The 24,123-nt window shown below is 38.3% G+C and overlaps 1 protein-coding gene across 6 annotated transcripts in view; it reads right to left on the bottom strand.

The window, feature by feature from the left end:
- NFKB1 (nuclear factor kappa B subunit 1) overlaps positions 1–24,123 on the bottom strand; it is a 97,804-nt gene that overhangs the window by 34,150 nt on the left and 39,531 nt on the right. For all 6 annotated transcript variants that reach the window (XM_049104925.1, XM_049104923.1, XM_049104924.1 and 3 more), the window contains 5 exons: positions 17,583–17,731; positions 6,077–6,240; positions 4,087–4,245; positions 2,495–2,599; positions 8–99 (listed from right to left, as the gene is read on the bottom strand). In XM_049104925.1, the coding sequence (XP_048960882.1) occupies positions 8–99; positions 2,495–2,599; positions 4,087–4,245; positions 6,077–6,240; positions 17,583–17,731 (669 nt within the window). The remainder of the gene's footprint in view (positions 1–7; positions 100–2,494; positions 2,600–4,086; positions 4,246–6,076; positions 6,241–17,582; positions 17,732–24,123) is intronic.

Below are 24,123 nucleotides of genomic sequence, written 5' to 3'. Positions count from 1 at the left end.
CACTTACTTGTCTATGAACATCTGTGGGGGAAAAATCCCCAAATCCTTCCCAGATCCCACCATTTTCTTCCTCTTCATAAAATCGAATCTGGATGTCATCTGCAAACAATCACATTTAGGTATATAATTTCACATGGAGAAATAATATTTATAAGCCTGCTGTTTCCAGATTCTACCTACTATGTATTTAAACTTAAAAAAAACAATTAATATGAAAGATACTTTTAAAACCTTTTAAAATGTTCACAAATTACTGAATTTTTTTGTTACCACACTAATGGATCTTGAGTTTCATTTACATTCAAAGAATACTAGATTTACCTCTTCAATCTGCCTTTTCTCTTACTTAGTCTTTTTGACCTTCCCACTTTCCATCACTAGCCCAATTCACTCCTGAGAAATATGAAGGATACTGAGGAGTATTATAATCCCCAAAGGTGGTTCAAACTCCATATGGATCTACATAATAATATTTAACTTATATGAAGTTAAAGTTAAGTATACTTAGTAAAGTATACTATATGGCAGGCACTATTTTAAGTGATTTATATGTACACATTAACTGATTTCATCTTCACAATAACTGCAATGCAGGTATACTATTAATATCTTCATTTTGCGGAAGAGAAACTGTAGTCCATGGAGGTTAAGTGACTTATCCAAAGTTGAATAGCTAGTAAATGGAGAAGTCAGAATTTGAACACAGATTCCAGGCTCATAAACATATTCTATGCTGCTTCCCTATGATACTTTTTCAGTCCATACTGACAAGTTGTTAAAAATATTGTATCAGTCAAGTTCCTTTGGATGAGATTAGAATGCCTAAATTTTACACTTCTGTCATGGATTCTACTTCTGCAGAAATATCATAATATAACTCAGATTGGCATCTCCCTGGCTTCACTTCTCATTTTTATAGGAAGGACTGCACTATTGACTTATGAAAACTAAGTTCATATTTCTATTTAAATAGAATTTACAGGCAGCCCAGGTGGCTCAGCGGTTTAGCGCCGCCTTTAGCCTGGGCGTGATCCTGGAGCGCCGGGATCGAGTCCCACATCGGACTCCCCGCATGGAGCCTGCTTCTCCCTCTGCCTGTGTCCCTGCCTCTCTCTCTCTCTCTCTCTGTGTCTCTCATGAATAAATAAATAAAATCTTTAAAAAATAAATAAATAAATAGAATTTTAGGAATATTAGGGTTAGATAAAACATCTCATTAGCTCCTGGTCAATTCCTTTGCCTTCAGGTAGGACTAAACTGGACCTAGTTATTCAGACTCTTCAAGCCAGGTACAAGATTTTTCTTTTTTTTTTTTTTAATTTTTATTTATTTATGATAGTCACACAGAGAGAGAGAGAGAGGCAGAGACACAGGCAGAGGGAGAAGCAGGCTCCATGCACCGGGAGCCTGACGTGGGATTCGATCCCGGGTCTCCAGGATCACGCCCGGGGCCAAAGGCAGGCGCTAAACCGCTGCGCCACCCAGGGATCCCAGGTACAAGATTTTTCTTAATGAGCCATTCCAATGTAATGATGATGATTAAGAATCACATTCATAAGCAAAGGTACTCAGATTGTGTTTACTCATTGAATGTACACATATTACTGGATAGAATGGGTTAAAAGAAGGCTGATACCAGATTATGCAGAGACAGTGGAAACTTTTTTTTGGATAAAGATACATATACCTTTACCTTAAAATATGATCCCATCTTTTTCTGACTTTTTAATCTCGGGCCATTTTCCTCAAATGATAATGTTCTTTCTTTTTTTTTTTTTTTAAGCCATCATTCTTTTATTTAGTAGCTATATTTTCAGTTATGCATTCTTTACTTTGAAAACGCTCACCACTTTGTCGTGAGTAGAACTTTATTATACTATTCTATTACTGTATTTTAAAAATGAGCTGTTTGAGAAAATACTACAATCGCTTTCAGCTTTTGCTTATTTATAAATCTTGTACCATTGCTAATGAAAGGTAAATGCCAAGAACCTCTTCTGAAAGTGAAAATTATGAGAAATATGCTCTGAGAATTTCCCCATAGTCCTTATTCTCTTTTTCTTAATTGACATCAGAGTGTCACATGAAAGTTTTGGAGAAGCCCTCTCAGTGTTGCAATGAAGCCTTATAAGATAAATTAAATTAACAATTTTATACTATATAAAATATTATTTATTCTGTGTGGCATGTGTGTGTGAAACATGGGCTATTACTCATTTATTTTAGTTTAACTAAGTTCAGATGCCAAAGTTTAAAGTATAGAAATATTAAAATGTCACTGATTACAATGATCACTATTTTTTTTTATTTCGTTTTAAAATTAATTAGTCAGCTTAAAAAAAACCCACAGACACACTTGGAAGAGGTGAAATGTGTACATTTTTTAAAAGAGTTCCATGTAGAAAAGGGATATTACTGAATCTACTGCCAAAAAGTGACTTACAGACACACTCAGAATTACATTCCACATCTTGAGATGGGAGCATATATTTACCTTTCTGAACCTTGTCACAGAGAAGATAAATTTCTTCCCCTCCTGTTACGCATCCAGCTGTCCTGTCCATTCTTACAATTTTCAAGTTGGACGCATTGGGGGCTTCTGATCACAGGAGAAAAACAACAACATCACAATTTATTCTCAGCTTCATAAGTCAATCTCCTATGGGAAACCCAGCCCTTAGCACACATTAACCAAAACAAAGTTCAAATAGGTTATCGTGGTGAGCATTGAGCAATGTATAAAACTGTCAAATCAATATGTTCTATGTGTAAAAGGAATATGATACTGTTATGTTAATTATACTTTAATTAAAGAAATAAACTGATGTCTTCACTTACATTGCTTTAACAAGGATACAAATAAAAAAGCTTCTGGAAGTCCTCAGAAGTCCTCACTTCTTGAACATGGATCATTCATTACTACCCAAACAGACTAGGCAGAAAGGAACAGTATTTGTGTCTCCCACTAAGACAGTAAGAAAGATTCATACAGAAAGAGAAAGAACTTTTCTGATGTTTCAGGAAGTACCAAGCCAATGGATTTGTGGAATTTCATGTAGGTCAAGACCTTCAATTATTTCCATGTTACCGATAGGCTGTTTACAAGAGTCTTCAAAATTTAGAAAAAGTACAATTTTCTTAAGCTTATTTTATTTTACAGAAAAATACATTCTTATTTTACAGAAAAGAAAAAGGCAGAGGTTATAGTTCTTTTCCCCAGACTAAATTAGAATTCTGTGTGGTTGGGGCAAAAGTTTCTTGTGGTAATAGTATAAAGCTTCCTTTTTTTTTTTTTTTCCTCCCACAGCTGCATTTTAAGGTGATCTTTAGTATACAAGTCTACATCATTTTATAACTCTTTCACTTCCCTTCAAACTTGTTTAAATTAAAGAAATTGGCCAGTTGTTGTACTTGGGGCATGGAGTTTTCTACTTAGACCAAATTCTATAAACTTTCAGTGAGCCTAAGTACCACACTTGCAGGCTTCTTTGATTTGTTTAATAAATCCCATGCATACCAAACAAGAAATGTGCATGGTAAAGGTTGAAGACCATGGTAAAACTCTTAAAAAGTTCTAGGAACTACAGACTGAAATAGAATTTTGAAGTCACATGCTGTTCACACTACTCATTTGGTTAACATGTAGTTCTTATCTTGTTAAAAGCTAGAACATGCAAGTACAAAGATGGATGAGAATAATAGTTGTTTTTATTAACATCTCTTTAGAGCCTCAACAAAAAATATTGAAGTGTTTTTCTAGGAACACTAATAATATATCCTCATGGAAAAAAATTCATAAATAATAAAAGATTTGCCATCATCAAATGGCATGTGAAAGACTAGCATGCACATTTGAGAAAGGAGAACCACATTTATTGCTCACCTCATAACATTCACTTTTAATCTAGACGTCAACTTTTCCAGCTAGATTTTAGTATTCCCATTTGTAGATGACAAATGTGAGGCTCCAAATGATTTAGTTACTTGCCCTGGGACTCTGAGCTAGTAAGTAACTGCCAGGGCTGGGTTGAAAGTCTGTACTTGACACTATACCAAGCTGCCTCCAATTAGAAGTCAAGGACTCACTGCTGTCGTAGATGGCATCTGACACTACGGGTTCCAGGCGCCTTGTGAAGCTGCCGGTGCTATCTGGAAGAAAAGCTGTAAACATGAGCCGCACCACACTGAGGTCCATCTCCTTTGTCTGCTGAAGAGCTGCCTGGCGGATGATCTCCTTTTCCCGATCTGGGACCATACAGCACAGCGCATTCGTGCCCAGGGAAAGAGTAAAGCATGAATGTTTTAATAAGATGTCTTTATAAAGCCCAAATAAAGAATATAAATTGAAAATAAAAACCTGTTTTTTTCTTTTGAAATTATTTGTATTGCTAATAAAATTTTAAAAATGGTTTCATGTATGTCATCCAAATTAAAGGTATCCAGAGAAGCCCTCCCTGTATTTTCTGTGAATATAGTGAAATAGTGAAAACTGTCCTCCACTGGCTCTCTCCTTTCTTATCTTCTCCTGAATTCTCCTTTTTCTCCCTACAAGACATTACAGCTGAAGCCACAAAAGATGTGATGCCACAATAAGCTGATTAGGCATCAGCTGTATTGTGAAATGTGAAAATAAGTATTCCAAAAGCTCCCTAGCACAGGGACCATGTTCCTTTCACCATGCCTCGCACAGTGCCTGGCACATAGGAAGTACTCAAAAAGTGCTTCTGGAGAAACTGAGTAGCTCCATTGCATCAGACTCCTTCCTCGCCTCCTGATGGAGCTTCGTGCTGATGGATCTAGCTGTATTTAACTCATAGTGTCACCAAAGGTGGTGAGTACTGTTAAAGAGCTACAAGTGAAGAGAGATGGAATTACAAAGGAGGGAAGAACCCAGAGGCTTTGGAGCAGAAGAGACATATGCTCTATATCTTGAAGGGCTGGTACAACTTGAACTTATGAAAGCGGTACATAAAGGCATTCCAGGAAGAGGGAACAGCAAAAACAGAAAGAATATGCCAAGGTGAGGAAGTGAGAATTCCTGGTGCTTCTACGGAATAATTCAGTTTGATGTGAAGGGGTGTAGTAGGAAAGAGCATTGGAAATGCACATGGGGCCAGGTCTTGAAAGGCCTAAAATGCCAGCTTACCGAATTTGGATTTTGTAGGCAGCAGGGAGATACTGAGCAGTGGTGTGGCAGGGGCTTTTGAAAGATTCATCTGGCCACAGGGTGCAAACTGGTTCAGAGGTGGAGATGGATAGCAGCAGAGCAAGAAAAACAGAGTGGGCAGTGGAACTTGCTAGAAAGAGGACAGAAGAGTGGAGCTACAGACTGGAGATACAGCATAAGCAAGGAGGAGGATTCAAAGTTGATGTGAAGGTTTTGAGTCTGGATGTCAGAATGTGTTTAGTGAAATAACAGTGATTGGTTTGGGGTCGCCTGAGTATCGGATGACAACAGGGTGACCAGACTAATGGACAACATGTAAAAGCAGCAATGGCACAGGTGGGTAGGACAAGGATTGGGGCTGAAAGAAAAAAATATAGATAAAAGCAGGAAAACATAAAATCTTAGCATTTTTACAAGAAAAAGAATAGTTTATGATGTGCCTGAAGAGTACGAAGAGACCAAAGAGGTTCCTTCTAAGAAGGTGAATAGCAGGAGGTAAAATGGCAGGAAACTAAAACAGAGGAACTAAGTGTTGAATTATGAGTTGGTTTTGACAGGCTGAAGAGGGCAGGGTACGTGCTTTAGGTAGGTAGAGGAAGACACATACAAAGGTGTGAAGATGTATCAGGTGTTCAGAGGGAGCTGATGAGGAGAGGAGGTACATGGTGCAATTGGAGGTAAAGCTGGAAAAGCTGGCTGGGGCCAAACTGAGTGAGGGCTTGGTAAACTAGGCCACGGAGGCACAGATTTTATTCTAGAAAATAGCAGGATGCCATCAAAGGTTTCTGAGCAGGGAAAGTGGGGTAGCAGCTTGAGGTACGGTCTGGGACATACGGAAGAGTGTGTGGTCTACACACGAGCAAAGGAGAGCCTGACCTCAGGGGACCGAAGTGGGGAGAGGAGGCTCACCTGTAAGCTGCCGGTCTCCTCCGCCTTCCGCTTGCAGATAGGCGAGATCCGGATGCACCAAAAGGCCAGGATTGTAGCCCTTCGTACATGCCTCTGTCATTCGTGCTTCCAGTGTTTCAAATACTTTTTTCTTTGTCACATGAAGTATACCCAGGTTTGCAAAGCTGGAGAAAAAGCAGTAACAGCAACAACCATCACCAAAAGTTAGGCAGTCGATAACAAAGAGTCCAGTTTTCCATTAGCACGGTGGCTTTTAAAAGATTCCACAGGCCCTTGGTTGCTGGAGCCCACACTATAATCAAACACCTTACTATTTCTGCAGTGGAACATATAAGGTAGACTCACCAAATGGAATAATAAAGACTATAAATCACTGCACATCAGGTCAGATTGGGTTTTGCCACCAAATGAGTCTGGCAAACTGAGCAAAATCTTTTGGTTTTCAGGGTTTATTACACTTTCAAATGATTAAGGGAGTGGGGTACACACACACACACACACACACACACACACACATTTTAGTAAGGAAGTTTTACCCAGTCTCATTTTAAAGTATTTTCTAGGAGAGTTGTTTAAATTTTTTAAAAAAATTCTGAATATGGTAGTAACTTATCTAGTTTTTTGTTTTTCGTTTTTTAATTTATTTTTTATTTTTTTGTTTGTTTGTTTTGTTTTGTTTTAAAGAATAAGAGGAATGGGCAGCCTGGGTGGCTCAGCGGTTTAGCGCTGCCTTCAGCCCAGGGCCTGATCCTGGAGTCCCGGGATCGAGTCCCTCATTGGGCTCCCTGCATGAAGCCTGCTTCTCCCTCTGCCTGTGTCTCTGTCTCTTTCTCTCTCTCTCTCTCTCTCTCTCTCTCTGTCTCTCATGAATAAATAAATAAAATCTTAAAGAAAAATAAAGAGGAATGTTTTATTTGGAAGGATTTTTTTTTTCTTTTTTCATTTGGATCATCCTTGGGTTTCTAGATGGGATTTAAATGGAGTGCCATTTCCTCTTTGGTTATCTGTAAGGATGGAATTATTTATTACTACTATAATGCCATCCAATTCTTACATGGATTCAGGATGGAGAACCTTTTATCTTATGAAGCCTACATACCTTTTGGGCAAAAACATGTTAATAAGCTAAAAGTAAGTTAAGGGATCTCAAAGAAAAAATATGAAATACTTCAGCCATTCATTTAAAAAATATGAAACACACATACATGAAACAAAATAAAAATGTCCTTTACCAACGAGACTTGTTCATTAAACAAATATTTGTTCAGCTCCATAATTTAGAAGGTAGTAAGTGTTACCAAGAAAAATAAGTTAGGGATGGAGAAAAGGAAAGGCAGTAATAGAAGATACGATGTTTTAAAATAGGGAGAGGTCAGAAAAAGCCTCATTGAAAAGATGGCAACTGAGCAAAGACTTTAAGAGAGTGAGGGAAAAGATGTGGATATATGAAGAACAGTATCAAGACAGAAGGAATAGCAAATGCAAAGACCCTGAGGTCAGACATGACTGGTGTTTTCAAAAGATAACAATGGCAAGGAGGCCAAAGTTGCTGGAGGAAAATCAACAAGAGGTCAGTAGTAATTGAAAAGTTCAAAGAGGTAACTGGGGGCACAGATCTTTTAAAGCCTTACAAGCTTTTCAAAAACTTTTCTTTTGCTCTGGCTTTTACCCAGAAAGAAAGAAAGAAAAAAGATTAGTAATGGAAAGGCAGAAATAGGGGTACCTGGGTGGCTCAGATGGTTAAGTGTCGCCTTTCGCTCAGGTTATGATCTCCAGGTCCTGGGATCTAGCCCATGTCGGGCTCCCAACTCAGCGGGGAGTCTGCTTCTCCCTCCCCCTCTGACTCTCCCTTGCCTCTCCCCTTGCTTGTGCTCCTTCTCTCTCTCTCTCTCTCTCTCAAATGAATAAATAAAATCTTAAAAAAAGGAAAGACAAAAATATTATGACAACTGGACTAGATGAAACAAAGAATAAGATACTGCATGAATGATGAACTACGGGAAGAAAATATAGGAGGTGAAGGCAGAATGAGATGAGCATTCATACAGAGGTCCAGGGACACAATGAGAAACGTGTCCAGACAGTGATAGAAAAAAGTAGGACATGAACTAGCATGATGTATAAATTTGTCAAATCACTATCTTGTGTACCTGAAACTAATGTAACTGTGTGTCAGCTACACTAAAACAAATAAATAAATAAATAAATAGTTAAAATAGCTGAGATACACAAAGAAGAAAATAGACCAAAAGAATATAAGCTTCCAAGGTCAAAGATCTCCAATGTCTAGAACAGTGCTTGTCATATGAGTGTCTAATAAATGTCAGTTGAATTAATGAATGCATGAATACAGCACAGAAAAATATGCAACATGACATACTGATATGTATGGAAGCAGAGGCAGTTTTTCTGAAACGACACCTTCATCTTTTGGCCTTTTAGGCTGTACTCCTACACAGAACATCCACAACTACCTATATATAGGTAGTAAGAGTGACAAACACCTATGTTACACTTTACACTTTGCCATTTTGAAAGTAATTTTAATGTATATTATTTAACTAATCCTTGTGAAAAGGGCATCAGCCTTATGTGAATAATTTCTTTATTCTGATAATAAATGAAACAATACAGAAGCCAATCTTCTGTTTCAGTTAGTGATGGGAGTAGATTGAACCTTTTACCTTAAGTAAGTAACATGAAACCCATGAAAAAATGGTCTTCCAACCCTGGAGAACAGGTAGCATAGGATCGTGATCCTTAAGAGAAACAACTAAGATGAATCCTGCAATTATGCTGGTTTAATGCCTAGAGTCTCCAGGCTGCAGCAGAGGAAGGGAGACCCTGCCAGGACCTGGCAATCTCTCTGAGTTTTGGAGACAGAGTTAAAAATTTGAGGAGGCCAAAGAGGCTAGAATTCACAGGCAGAGAACCAGAGAAGAAAGAACCATATACAGAGATATATTCAGAGCTGTACAATGGCCCTGCCTTGAGTCTTCAGTTAAGTACTGATCAGAGCATGTGTGTGAGACTGGGGAAAAAACCACCAGAATGGGGCAGGCAAAACATTTCTTGGAGCACACATGGAACTGGAATAGTTTAAGAAACCTTGTAATACATGAATCATCAGGATGAATATTCAAAAAGTTATTGGCTTAGTTATAGCATCAAATTAACCCTAGACTAAAGGCTGCTCTACTTTCCCTAACAAAGCTTAGAAATAAATCTAGAGGGATCCCTGGGTGGCGCAGCGGTTTGGCGCCTGCCTTTGGCCCGGGGCGTGATCCTGGAGACCCGGGATCGAATCCCACATCGGGCTCCCGGTGCATGGAGCCTGCTTCTCCCTCTGCCTGTGTCTCTGCCTCTCTGTCTCTCTCTGTGTGACTATCATGAATAAATAAATAAAATCTTAAAAAAAAAAAAAAGAAAGAAATCTAGAAAGGATCAAAATGTTCTTGAATTTAATTTCATCCAAATGTTCAAAAATATTTAAAGGCATACAAAAAAAAAAAAAGAAAAGCCAGCATGCAACTGTCCAAAATTCAAAATATCTGCCATTCAATCAAAAATTACCAGGCATGCAAAGATGTAGGAAAATGCAACTCATAATTAGGATAACAATCAATCAATAGTAACAGATCCAGAAATGAGAAAGAACACAAAATTTGTAGAACATACATTAATATAGCTACTATAGATATATTCCATATAGGTAAGAGGGTAAAAAGCTTTAATATGTTAAGGAGTACCTGCAAGATATAAAAGAGACATCACACAAACCTACAGAGATGAAAACTGAATTCACTGAAAGAAAAACACATTAGATGGAATTAAGAACTTGTTAGACACTACAGATAAGAGGATTAGTGAACTTGAGGACACGGTAATAGAACTATTCAAAACAAAACACAGGAAAAAGAACAATTTTAAAAAATAATAGATCACCAGTGAGCTATGGGACAATTTCAAACAGCCAAACACACAAGTAGTTGGTGTTTCAGATGAAGAAGAAAAGGAAGAGTGGATGGAAAAAATATTTTTAAAAAATAATGGCTGACAGATTTTAAAATTTAATAAAAAACTATAAACCCAGAGATCAAAAAATCATAATGAACTCCAAAACACAAAAAGTCATGAAGAAAACTACACTAAAGCCCATAATAAAACTGCTTCAGACTAGCAAAGAGAAATGAAAACTAATGAAGAAAAAATCTGGAAACCTGATAGAGAAAAAAGACCCGCTATGTGAAAGGAACAAAATGTCAGAATGATGGCAGAGGTCTGAAAATAAGGCAAGCCAAAAGACCCTGGGGCAGCATATTTTAAGAATGTGTAAAGAACACTGTCAACATGGAATTCTATACTCTTCAAAAATATCTTTCTAAAACAGAGACAAAATAAAGAGTTTAAAGATGTATGAGAACTGAAGAATTTATCAGCAGCAGACCAGCAGTAGAAGAAAAAGGAAAGGAGGGTCGTTGGGCAGGAGAAAATGCTACCAGACAGAAATCTTGATCTATGAAACAGAATGAAGAGCACTGCAAATGATAAATATGTATTTCAATATAAATCTTTTTTTCCTTATTTACAATTTCTTTTAAAAGATAATTGAGCATGTAGCCACTCTGGAAAACAGTATGGAGATTCCTCAAAAAGTTAAAAATAGAGCTATCCAATGACTCAACAATTGCACTACTTGGTATTTATCCAAAGGATACAAATACAGTGATTCGCAGGGGCATCTGCACCCCAATGTTCATAACAGCAATGTCCACAAGAGTGAAAATATGGAAAGAGCCCAGATGAATGGATAAAGATGATATGGTGTGTATATATATATATATATATGTGTGTGTGTGTGTGTGTATATATGTATATATACATATACATACAATGGACTACTACTCAGCCATCAAAATAAATAAAATCTTGCCATTTGCAACAACACGGATGGAACTAGAGGATATTATGCTAAGGAAAATACGTCAGAGAAAAACAAATACCATATGATTTCACTCATATGTGGAAGTTAAGAAACAAAACAGATGAACATAGGGCAAGGGAAAGAAAAAATAAGATGAAAACAGAGAGGCAGGCAAACCATAAGAGATGCTGAACTCTAGGAAACTTTCAGAGGGTTGCTGGAGGGGAGGTGAGTGGGGGGATGGGGTAACTGGGTGATGAACATTAAGGAGGACACTCAATTTAATGTTATATGCAACTGATGAATCATTAAATTCTACCTATGAAACTAATTTTAAAAAGATAATTGAGCATTTAAAGCAAAAATAAAAAACCTGTATATTGTGGAATTTATCACATCTGTAGGTACAGATATAGTACACAAAGCACATAGGCTGATAGAAGAGAAATGGAAGTACTATTCATGTACTATATATAAAAAAGTATAAAGTTACTTAAAGGTAGACTATGGTAAGTTAAAGATGTGTAGCATAACAAGCTGTAAAACAACTTCTAAACACTATATAGAGGTATAAACCAAAAAGAAGATAAAATCTTAGCAAACAATCTAAAAGAAGACAGAAAAAAGAGGAAAAGTGGAACAAAAATCAGATGTGATAAGCAGAAAGCAAATAGCAAGATGGTAGATTGAAACACAGCCCAATCAATAATCAGATTAAAAACATTGTTTTTAATACCTCAATTATGAGGCAGAGAGTGTCAAATCGAATTAAAAAAAATAAGACCCAGGTATATGCAGTGTATATTTACTCTAAATATAAAGACACAAATAGGTAAAAACTAAGAGGATGGAAAAAAAATGTTCCAAGCTAACATTAATCAAGAGAAAGCTGAGGGATGTCTGAGAGGTTCAGTTGGTTAAGCATCTGCCTGTACTCAAGTCATGATCCCAGGGTCTTGAAATTGGGCCACACTGAATGAGCACTTCCTGCTCATTGAGTCTGCCTCTCCCTCTGTCCCTCCCCCACCCTGCTTGTGCTTTCCCTATCTTGCATAAATAAATAAAATCTTTAAAACAAGCTGAAATAGCTCTGTATTAGTATCAGTCAAGGTGGATTTTAGAGCAAAAAAGTATAATCAGGGATAAAAGAGGGTCATCTCATAACGATAAAGGGATCAATCCATTAAGCAGACATAAGAATTCTAAATGTTTATGTATTGAATAAAAGATCTTCACAATATAAGAAACAACATCTTATAAACTGGAAGAAGAAATAGATATATCTATAATCAGAGATTTCAACACCTCTCTCTCACTAACTGATAGAACAAGTAGGGAGAAAGTCAGTAGGGATACAGAACTCTTGAACACTACTATCAAACAACTTGACCTAACTGACATTTATAGAACACGCGTTCTATAATGTGTTCTAATACGCGTTCTATAGCACGCGTTCACCTTGATTAGACTACTCATTCTCTATAATTGCACAATGAACATTTACCAGACGCACCATATTCTGATGTATAAAAGAAGTCTCAATAAATTTAAGAGGATTGAAATCATACCAAGTGTCCTCTTAACAGAATGGAACCTGATCAGATATGAATATACAAAAGATAACTAGGCAGGGGTATATTTAAATCAAGATGTAAAGATTAACTGTCAAAGCTTGGTAATGCGTACAGTGAGGGCTCACTGTGGTATTCTTTCTACTTTTGTGTATGTCCAACAATTTCTAGAATAAAATGTAAAAGAAAACAAGAGCAGGCATTTATTACTAAGCACATGCAACTGAAAAAACTGAAGATCATAAACATTAATACAGGGGAATGCAAGATGGTATAGCCACTTTGGAAAACAATTTGGCAGTTCCTTATAAGACAAATGGACCCTACAATTCTACTCTTCAGAATTTACTTGAGACCAAAAGAAATGAAAACTTATGTTCACACAAAAAGTGGTTTCATCTTCAAAAACAAGAAATAAACGAAACATTCTTCAACAGGTGGATTGATGACTGTGATATACATGAGTACAACGTAGTACTACTTTGTAACGAAAAGGAGTAAACTGCTGATACACACAACTACCGGGAGGAATGGCAAATGCACTCTGCTAAGTAAACGAAGCCAGACTCAAAAAAGCTACGTGGTGTATGATTCAATTTTTATGTCATTCTGGAAAAGGCAAAACTATAGGGAGAGAAAACAGATCAAGAGTTGCCGGGGCCTGGAGTGGGAGGTAGAGTTGACTCCAAGGGGCACATAGAATTTTTTTGGTGGGGGGAGGGACAATGGAACTATATACTTTGATTGTGGTTCTTATTCGAGTATTTGTGAAAATTCATTGAACTGTGCACTTTAAAGGGTAAATATTACCGTTTTTAAATTATACTTTAGTGAAACCCGACAAAAAACTTTTAAACAGATGGCTATCACAGCTAATAACAGGACTGGGACTACAATCTTGTGTCTTACTCAGGAATGCCATATTCTATACTAGTGGTTTTCAAAATGTAATTTCTAGAGCAGCAGCATCAGTGATTCCTGAGAACTTATTAAAATGCAAAATTTGAAATCCTATCCCAAATCTACTGAATCTGAGACTCTGAGAGTGGGGCTTGGCAATTTGTATTTCAGCAAATCCTCCAGGAGATTCCAATGTGCCTAAAGTTTGAGAACCACTACTCTATGCTATGCGAGACCAATGAGATCAGAATCTCTGAGAGGAGGGCCTGGTCCAGTATTTTTATGAAGTGACCAAAGGTGACTTTAATTAGCAGTCAGGTGTGAAATCCTCTACACTGTGCCAGATGTTCTATCATCATCATTATCAGTTGGGAACTACTGCTGCCCTCTGGGTAGGTTCAAACCCCCATGTCATTAGGTTGGGATTCTCAAGAGGCTCCTTCATCTGGCCTTTCTTCCTCTCAGGACTCAAACACTGATACTATAGCTGGTACAAGATTCAAAAGTACCCCTTACTCACAATCTACACCCTAATTTGGAAGTTGGATACTTCTAATCTCAGTCCATACTTTGTTCATTTTCTCCAACCAGCATTTTTTTCTGTGTATTTGGGGTTAACACTCTAAGACTGCCAATAATCAATTGTTTTTGGACCTACAAAAATACCAATTTAATACAGTTTGTACTAGCTCATTGAGAGAGGTCTTGTTTCTCTTTTGTATTTATATATCCACTTCTAGTGCATACCAATTGGTAAATGCTGTAAATATGGGTTTAAAAAAATGACTTCAGATCTCTCTAAATCAGGGCTGCCAGGAAACAGGGGGTGTGGTGATTATTGGTGAGGAAGATGGCTTAAAGCAAAGTCAAGTAACATAGTTTCCATTGATTGAAATTTCAGAGAACTAAGATGTTGTTGAAGCAAACTGTCGATATTCAAGGTCAAAAATAAAATACTGAACTAAAATTATTTTTATGAGGACAGGCACTAAAAGCTAACTAAGCAAATAAGTCAGAAATAAAATTTAAAACATTAAAGCTAAATAAAAAAAAATTTAAGGCAAAATCCCCCAAATGTAAGCATTTAAACCTACAGTTGTGACTCAAATTATCTAAAACATGAATATTTTAATCTAGATAACAAAATATCTTTGAAAATAGAAACTAAGTTTTATTGAGAACCCCAAAGAAAAGTATTTCTTTGGCTTTGATAATTTATTTTTTAAAATTTGCCTTTATTTGTTAAATTTTAATTCCAGTATAGGTAACATACAATTTTGCATTAGTTTCAGGTGTACAATATACTGATTCAACAGTTCTACACATTACTCAGTGCTCATCAGGATAAGTTTACTCTAAACCCCTTTCCCTATTTCAGTCACACACACCCTCATCTCCCTTCTGGATTTGATAATTTAAAAATTATTTATCTTCTCAGAGTTATTTTTAAAATTTTTTTTGTATATTTTTTATTGGTGTTCAATTTGCCAACATATAGCATAACACCCAGTGTTCTTCCCGTCAAGTGCCCCCCTCAGTGCCCGTCACCCAAGTCACCCCAACCTCCCGCCCACCTCCCCTTCCACTACCCCTTGTTCGTTTCCCAGAGTTAGGAGTCTCTCATTTCTGTCGCCCTCACTGATATTTCCCACTCATTTTCTCAGAGTTATTTTTTATATATTCTTTTTGATATGCTGGATTGGTGCCTTGTTTGTGAATATATACTCAGCCTAAGCTGTGTTACTGAAAACAGGTTATCTTGGTTCCATTTCTAGTATTGACAAGTCTAAGGAATAACTCTGGCTATCTTCCTAAATTTTTCTAGGTGCTATTCTTACCTACAAGTTAGGGCCAAATAATAGTAATCGATGACATTCCATAAATACATATGTTGCAAGTCTGCTCGTGTCATTTTATAATATTAGCTAAGTCTAGAATTTTCGAGAGGTAAAGGGCCTGGAGATTAATTACGGAGCCCAACACTCATATTTTATAAAGGAAGGAATTAAAGTGCTCAAGAAGTCATACAAATTGCCCCTAATCCAGATTACTAGCACATTCTCTCTACTAAAATGCAAGAGGTTCTGACATTGGAAACTTAAAAAAAATAAATAAATAAGAGAGACAAATCATGAAGGAAATACTGTAAGCAAAAGTTTCTCAATTAAAAATCAATTATATTGGGACTCCTGGGTGGCTCAGCAGCTGAGTGCCTGTCTTTGGCTCAGAGTGTGATCCCAGAGTTCCGGGATTGAGTCCCACGTCGGGCTCCCTGCGAGGCGCTTGCTTCTCCCTCTCCCTATGTCTCTGCCTTCTCTCTGTGTCTCTCATGAATAATAAGTAAATAAAATCTTTAAAAAAAATAAAAATAAAAAAATCAATTATAAAAGGAGTACCAGTATTTCACAGAACAAACACTCTTGAATAAGAAAGTCTACTGAGTCTGTTGTAACTCCTAAGTGGCATCCTCTTGACTAAATTTCTCACTGAAATTGTTGTATAGGGTTACAAAAATCTCACAGTGCTATGATGAGACATCTTGATCAGTCTTAGGAGTGTAGATGCTCAAAATGTTTGTTGAATGAATGAGTTCTCCCAATAACAGAACCCCACTGCAAGAGAGTAAAGGATTTCCTTCCTTTCCTTAGAAACAGGGAACTTACTTCTATTCCCACTGTAGGTTTCAAACCAAATAACCATTAGTTCCTTCTAAAATCCTAGAAGATTACTAAGCCAAGCCACAGAAACACCAAATTATAGACAACATACTAGCAGTTTTACAATAACAAATATTATTCGTAAGGAACTTCATCTATAATTTCCTCTAAAGGATATGATTATCACACAGATTAGACAGGACCAACACTTCAAACTGACAGCAGCCTACTGGGGTAAATCCGCAGAAACACTAAGTGATCAATTAGTCTGAAACCCTGACAATTACCCTACATTTCAAAGCTCTCATAGGTCAGTCAGGAACTGTAAGAGTATTCCAAAACAGACGATGAACCAACTGTGACATACAACAGGAAACAGGCCAGTCTTTCAAGAGAATGTTGAAACAAGTTCATATAAAGCACAACTGAATTTTTCAAATCAATTTAAGCTTCTTCCTCCAATCTAGAGTCTTTTTTTTCTCACATCAAAAGAATCAGATTTTAGTGACTTAAAAGAAAGCTCTCTCTCTAGGTTTTTCACACTTGAATATTTTCACAGTCAAACAAAGAAATACCTAGGAACATGAAAGCTCAACCTCCCCAATGACAACCAACTTAAAACTTGATCGGAATTCAAAGCCTGAAATACTTACCATCCACTTAATTACAGTTGATTTAAACAATTCCTTTCTTTTGAGTGAATAGTCCAGATTAACTGGGATTTTATCACTAACTGTTTAAAACAGCATTAGGAAACCCTAGAAGATATTCTTAAAAATGAAACAATTAATTTAAAGTTTCTTACTCCTTTTAGGCTGCATCTATTTTATAATATTTCATTCATTTAAAATTGCTTGTTCTGTCTGCATTTAAGATTCTTAAATGAATATGTCTGAATATGTATTTGTGTTTCAAGTCTATGAATGTCAGAACAAATTTGCATTCCTTATCTGGGCACACTTTCTAAACAGCATAGATCTGAAACAATATTGATCTATTTTATGTTTAAAATGTTCATACCATAAATCTAGGCTCGATCGCTCATTAAAAGAATCATCAAGAGTATAAAACCACCTATTAGGTGTTTATTTCTGCCATAGTTAGGTTTCTTCTAATTTGTCCTTATCTTTATTTCCAGAAGGAAGATACAGCTAAAAGTGGCACAAATGCTTCATAGGTTGAGTGACCGTTTAATTTATCATCCAAACTGGGCCATTTCTGAGACTGAAAGGGGGTGTGTGTGCTATAAATAATTAGGCCAGAACCACGGTGCAAACTTAGGAAAACTTAGACATGTGGATATCTTTCCCCTTGGAGTCCAAGTGAGAACTCACAGTTTTATTTCAAGGCCCTCTGAGAGTCTTGGGAAAGTTCTGTATGAAAAGGACATAATCAGTCAAAGTCCCATGTTGTATCCGCTCCTACCTTCCACAGTATCACATGCTCTCACTTACCCGACCACCATGTCCTTGGGTCCAGCAGTTACAGTGCAGATCCCATCCTCACAGTGTTTTCCCACCAGGCTGTGTGCATGCAGGTGGATGTTTTTCCCATTTGTGACCAACTGAACAATAACCTTTGCAGGTCCCACATAGTTGCAGATCTATACAAGAAGCACATTTAAAAAGTTAGTACATCTAACTATACTGCAACATGGAAAAATGCTTATGACAAAGCCATAAGAGTAAAAAGTATGATACAAAATTAGGCATACCTATACATATATGATCACAGTTCCATTTAAAAAAATATATGATGAATAAATGATGGGATGGAAATAAAGTACAATGCTAATGCTGGTTGTTTGTATATGGAGGATATACTCCAGGAAGCAGGCCGCTTATAATGTTGTATATATTGTTAAAGTTGGGACAGCACATCTTGGAGGATGCTGTGTAGCCACAAGGCATCCCTCTTCCTATTAGCCAAGAACCCATTTTTATCTGCATTCTCATCACAGCTTTCAATCACAAATGCTGGGTAAAAGATCCATGAGAAGGGAAGGGGGGATTGGTGGATTGATGGAAATCAAGGGAAGGAGAGGGGGAACAGAAACAATATACCCCAAGTCTCTGCCATGAGATTAGGCAGGAGACGGAATTTTGCCAGGGATCTGGCTCTGAAGGTTGGCCATGGACACTCAAGACCATGGACTTGGCCTGTGGTGATCTGTCGGGACACTGCAGCCTTTGGCAGCACTCTCTGCTATGAGCTCTGATAACTGGGTTACATATATCCAGGTCATAGTAAGTTTTTTCAATTCAAATAAGTGCACTCCCTACACACAAATCCTTAGATCTGACATCTATTTAGCTCTTGTTTTATAAAATCGGATTTTTCCATGTAAGGTAATTTATGTTTTTAATTGTTATATCTTTAAAATAATGACAATAGCCATAAAAAGGAGTAGCACGGAGATAATGGCATTTTCAAGCAAAGACAGCTCGAACAACCTTTCTCCTCTAGTTGGTCCTCCAGCTCCCATCGTAGACCACAGAGTCCTCCCTTGAGAAAGCCCCAATACTAAAGTCATACTAACAGAATAGACCAATGACTTTATTTTTACTTTTCTGAATTCTATAAGTCAGAATTCTATGATAAATTCAGCCAAACTATTGGAAATACATTGTATTTCCTCAAAGGGTCACCAGCCATCCTGGTTTGCCTAGGATGGAGGGTGGGAGGGGAGGTTTCTAGGACTTTCAGGGCCAACACTGGGAAGAGTTGGTCATCCTATATCCTTAGCTCATATTGTCTCCTTTTGAGGAAGTGACCTAAATCCAGAATCTCCCAACTATACAATCATTAGAAATATTTTAATTGTATAAGCAGCCCATAGCTCAGAAGGAAAAGAAAGTAAATGGAAATCCCATCTAGCAATGAATCCTTGATGGAAGTCTTTCTAACATTGACTTAAGGAAGAATCTACCCTTGCCAAGAAAATTTCTTGGAAAAAGATCCCCTTCAGCCAGTCTACTTCTATTAGCAAGATCATCAAATGGATTCAAATGCCATCGAGATAGGGTTTTGTTAGGATTTTTTCAGTATGGATTTTTTTTTCCCCAAACCAATCTCTCACTTCAAGAGTTGAGGCAAAGTAGATCAGAGCTGGGATTAGGGTTTTGAGGAGAGAAGTTTCCCACCCTGAGCAAAGGACAGAATCCTTTCTAATCAACAGTGTAGCTCCCCTGGAAACCTGGGGCCTCTTTGCCTGAACTTCGGCCCAGAACTTCTGCCAAAGTTTGCTTTCAAACCCTCTAATACCCATTCTCAAGGAGAAGGCCCTTCCCAAGAAGTGGCCTCCTGTCCTTGCAGATGTGTCTTTCATCACAAAGAACCTTTAGGATTAAATTCAGTTTTGACCACCAACTCAAAGCACAAATAATTTCTAAAACAGGTATAGCACTTAAAGAAAGCCTTCTGGGTATAAAAACAATTATGAATTTAGTGTTTTCCCTTTTAAAATAGGAAGAAGAAAGCCTCTGCCCCTCAGGGAAGGACAAGGAATGAAAAGTTCTGGGTTTGCTCCAAAATTGGCTGCTGTGCCTGCATAGTCCCTGCAGAGCCAATGCCAGTTCTGGGCCTTGGTGTCAACATGTGAAATTGGCCTTTGTTAGGCTGACATATTCTACAGGGACTTCTTTTTTTTTTTTTTTTTTAATTTTTTTTAAATTTTTATTTATTTATGATAGTCACAGAGAGAGAGAGAGAGGCAGAGACACAGGCAGAGGGAGAAGCAGGCTCCATGCACCGGGAGCCCGACGTGGGACTCGATCCTGGGTCTCCAGGATCGCGCCCTGGGCCAAAGGCAGGCGCTAAACCACTGCGCCACCCAGGGATCCCTACAGGGACTTCTTTAGCAGTAAATGTACAGTGAAAAGCACTAAATAGACCATGTAATTTCACTTGTAAGTGCTCAGAGCACAGGAATGCAACAGTGTAAGGCATGATGAAATGCTTCACTTGGGTGAAATCAGGTAGGATTTCTACTTAAGCAGAACACCCGAAGGAATCTAGTGATGAGAGCCCAATCCCTTTGGATATCAGGACGCTTCAAATGTCACCACTATGAAGGAACCCGTCACTAGTACTGAAGGAAGGAGTGGGAGGTGTCCTCAAAAAAAGTACTCACATCTTTTTCTTGCTATTACTTCATGACCGAAGGGTGGCAAGAATGAGGAACTGAGTAGTCTCTGAGGTAAAAGGACCTGAAAAATTTGCCAGTGACTAATGCGCAGTGTGATCCATTTAAAAGACTTCAGGTCAGCATGGCATCATCTGGTTTTTACATCAACCACAGGGCAACGACAGGGAGGCCCCTGGGTTTTGTGGACTTTCCAAAATACTGACTTGAAAGAAGAAAGCTGAAGTGTGGGGACAGAAAAAAAAATGATACTATTTTCAGGTTGTATGGCAAATCAAGACAATGGAATTCTAACTCAGAGGAGGGCATACTTCAGAGAATGCTGCCATGACTTGAGAGCTACTAGCAATTGATTCAGAAATTCATCTGTTCCTCAGAGAACTGGGGCCTTCCTTTTTATTCAGCCTCCCTTTTACTTCTTTGAATAGTGGTTCCCTTGAAAATCCGGTTTCCAGAAACCAATGTATCTGCCAGGAAGGCTGGGTTATTCTTGAAAGAGTCTGCACAGAGCCCGCTCATAAATGCTGAGGGCTTAGACACCAGTGTCAGCCAGGGAGACGACGGCGAAAACGTGAGTAGTCAGCTACCAAGGGACACCGTACAAACATGTACTCCAGGGGCCGACTAGCTAGGTTTAAGGGCAGTTCCACCATTTACTAGCTGTATGACCCTGGGCACTGTTCAGTTCTTCATCTGTAAAACAGGGATCAAAACGGAGCCTTGCAGGTTTGTTAAGAGGGTTAAATAGGTTAAAGTTCGCAGAACACTACCCAGTAAATTAGAGCAATATACAGTGTTAACGATTATCTTATTGATCACTGTAATGCACTCCCCTATTTAGAGATATTTAAATGATACAACTGGCCTGAGATAACTTTTTAAAAATCCTGTCTAAAGGCAGGAGCTGGAAAAAAAAAAGACCAATTCTAAGCACTTTTATTCCTAGGGTTAAGTTTGTTTTTTTTTTCCCCAGAGTGCCATATTTTACTGGTCTTTCTTAATTTTCTAGTAATAATTGTGTTAATATTATAGTAACAGCTATCATTCTTGGAGGTGCTTGGGATTTATCAGCTTCCTTGATGAAATTAAACCTTTCTTCCAGGAGCTTTATGATGCAATAGTACTGACGATCACAGGCTAGATCTGCTTTCTGAGTAAAAAACAGAAGCCTCGTGTCGCAGATAATACTGAACTTAGTCAAATCACCTCCTTTTATTGAAAGTTACTCTGTCAGGCTCTAGTAAAGTTCATACTGGTTCTTAAAAGGTGACTAAGAGAAGGAGTCTAAAATTTTCTGGCAATCAGAATTTGAAATGTCCTGTTTACTGAGGAAATTTGACCAAATCACTTTGGCAGAAGAGGGAACATGAATGTATGACATGACACACGAAGTAGTTCTTTTCTGTTTATTTTTTCTCAAGAAGTGATAACCGTGAAGAGGAGGGGGAAAAAATCCATAATTTTCAAACCAATCTATCCTACCTTTACCTGTGTACCTAACTTTGCCCCTCTACCACTAAAGCAGCAGAGCAATCTGCGTCGATCCAAGAACTCTGAAGTCAAGCTGCCAGGCTCAAATCCCTCTGTTGCCACTTATTATAGCTGGGTCAATAGGGAAAGATGGTTAACATCTCTGGACACCAATTTCTCCATCTTTAAAATGAAATGAAGTGCACTTAATTTCACAAATTGCTTTTAAGGATTAAATGAGTAAATACAATGCTTGCATCTAATGGGATTAGCAATCTCAACTATAAACCCTTTCTCCTATCCAGACTATTACTTCCCTGAAAACTAAAACATACCCATCTCCTGAAGGAGTAGATCTTAGGCTCCTTCTATGTTTCATGCACTGCAATAGGTCGGGGAGTGAAGGGATACAATGTGAGTGCAAAACAGACATAACCTCTGTTCTGATGGGAATTAGAGAGTGGAGCTGAGAGCACTCTAAGAAAGAAACTCACAAATGAATGTAAATGCCTAACTGTGAAGCCCTTACAAAAGACATTCGAAATAGGGATCTGACTGTGTCAGGAAATGGAGAAAGGTTCCTGAGAGCAATGAAAGCTGAGCTCCGAACAGAGGGTAGGAGTGTAACAAGGGAAGGGGTAGGTAGGAGACAGGAGGTTGAGAAGAGTATTCCCAGCAGGGAGTACAGCATGTACAATGGCTCTGTGGTAAGGGTCCTCCTCATTGTCTTCCCAGCCATACTCATCACCGCTTCTCAGTGTTTCCTGCAAGTGGTTCCAATCACCCCAGGGGTGTCCCTCCCATCTCTTCCCTATCTAGAACCACTACTCATTCTCTAAAGGTAAGACCTAAATATGCATCCTCCATGGCATTCTCCTCACCACTTTAGCCCACAAAACTCCACGACTGTCCCCTTTTGGGGGAATGTGATTGGAGTGGGGCAGGAAAAGCAAATGCAATTTTTTGCAATAAGAAGATGGTAAAACCAATGGACAACTAAAAGGTTACTGGCTTACCTTTCTTGGCTTGTTAAACTCCCAGAGCACATACATCTGTGCTTCCTAACTTACTGTTCTTATAGAAGGGAAGGGAAAATGTTAACTCAGCTGATCCTCCCCTCAGCTCTATGGGGTCAGCAGTGGTAGCCCATTCCACAGATTAAGGACTGAGGCATATTAAGGTGAAGCAAACTGCCATCATTCCTGTAACTGGTGTGCTGGGCAGCCGTGTGAACCTGGGTCTGCCCAACTCCAAAGCCCATTCTCATTTTCCATTACACTGGCTGCCATTGGCTCAGTGACTTTCCTTCTGTAAACATCAGGTCTGCCCCGTGTTGTACAGTTCCCCTTCGCCTAGTATGGTGCTGGTACGTGACGGTTATTCCTGAATAACCTGTTTGTTTGGTTTTGTTAGTGTGTGTTGTGAGGAAAGAAAGGAGGTCTCGGAGTTAGTAGTGAGGAGGCAAAAGTGTGCCTGTCCTCCCGCAAGGCTCCTTTATTTAAAGAAAACATGCCACGGACACTATTCAACCATGCATTCATTCTTCTCTGTTAGGCTGAAAGTCAGATGGTAAGACAAAGAAGAAAGTGAGGAGGAAGCACAGAGAGGAGGTTGAAGGAGGAGAAGGGGGAGGAGAAGAGGAAAAAGGAGGAAAAGAATAGTTTTCATTATATATCTTCTCTCAGTGGTGACAAACTGATTTTATTGTTATTTATTTGTTGAGCACCCTGGAAGAATAGAATAACCTTTATTAAGTGAGACAAGATAGAACCCTGTCTAACACAGCTTCCGGCGTGGAGTAGGAAGATGCTCTGTGTCTTCTGAATAGAAGTAAGTGAGGTGAGGCGGGACGATGTGAAAATATCCTCTTCCCCCCACCCAATTCACTGGTAATGAATGGCTGTTTTTCCAGGAGTTGCTCCTGGCTGTGCATTGATCCAGTCACATTCTTTTACCTTGTTTATTGTCCTACTTATCTGACCAAGAACACAGATGACTCAGATGTCAGGCTGGGGTAAGAAAGGCACACTCTGCCATTAATATGACATGTGCTAAGAGGGTGTTCTCAACTAATACAGAGAGAGGAAGAAAACCTCTGGCTACCCTATTAAATCTCCGTTCTATTTTAATTTTCAGTTTAATTACATTAATATCACTGCTCATAAATCATGATTATTTCAGAAAATAAGGAACATGCTTTTCTTTAAGAATTGTTGAGACCTGGGGCACCTGGGTAGCTCGGTGGTTGAGCATCTGCCTTCGGCTCAGGTTATGATTCCAGGATCCTGGGATGGAGTCCTGCATCGAGTTCCCCACGGGGAGCCTACTTTTCTCTGTGCCTATGTCTCTGCCTCTTTCTCTCTGTCTTTCATGAATAAATA

Source organism: Canis lupus, chromosome 32 (genome assembly GCF_003254725.2).
Source record: "Canis lupus dingo isolate Sandy chromosome 32, ASM325472v2, whole genome shotgun sequence".
NCBI classification, from domain to species: domain Eukaryota; kingdom Metazoa; phylum Chordata; class Mammalia; order Carnivora; family Canidae; genus Canis; species Canis lupus.
This window is presented reverse-complemented; position numbering and strand designations above follow the sequence as displayed.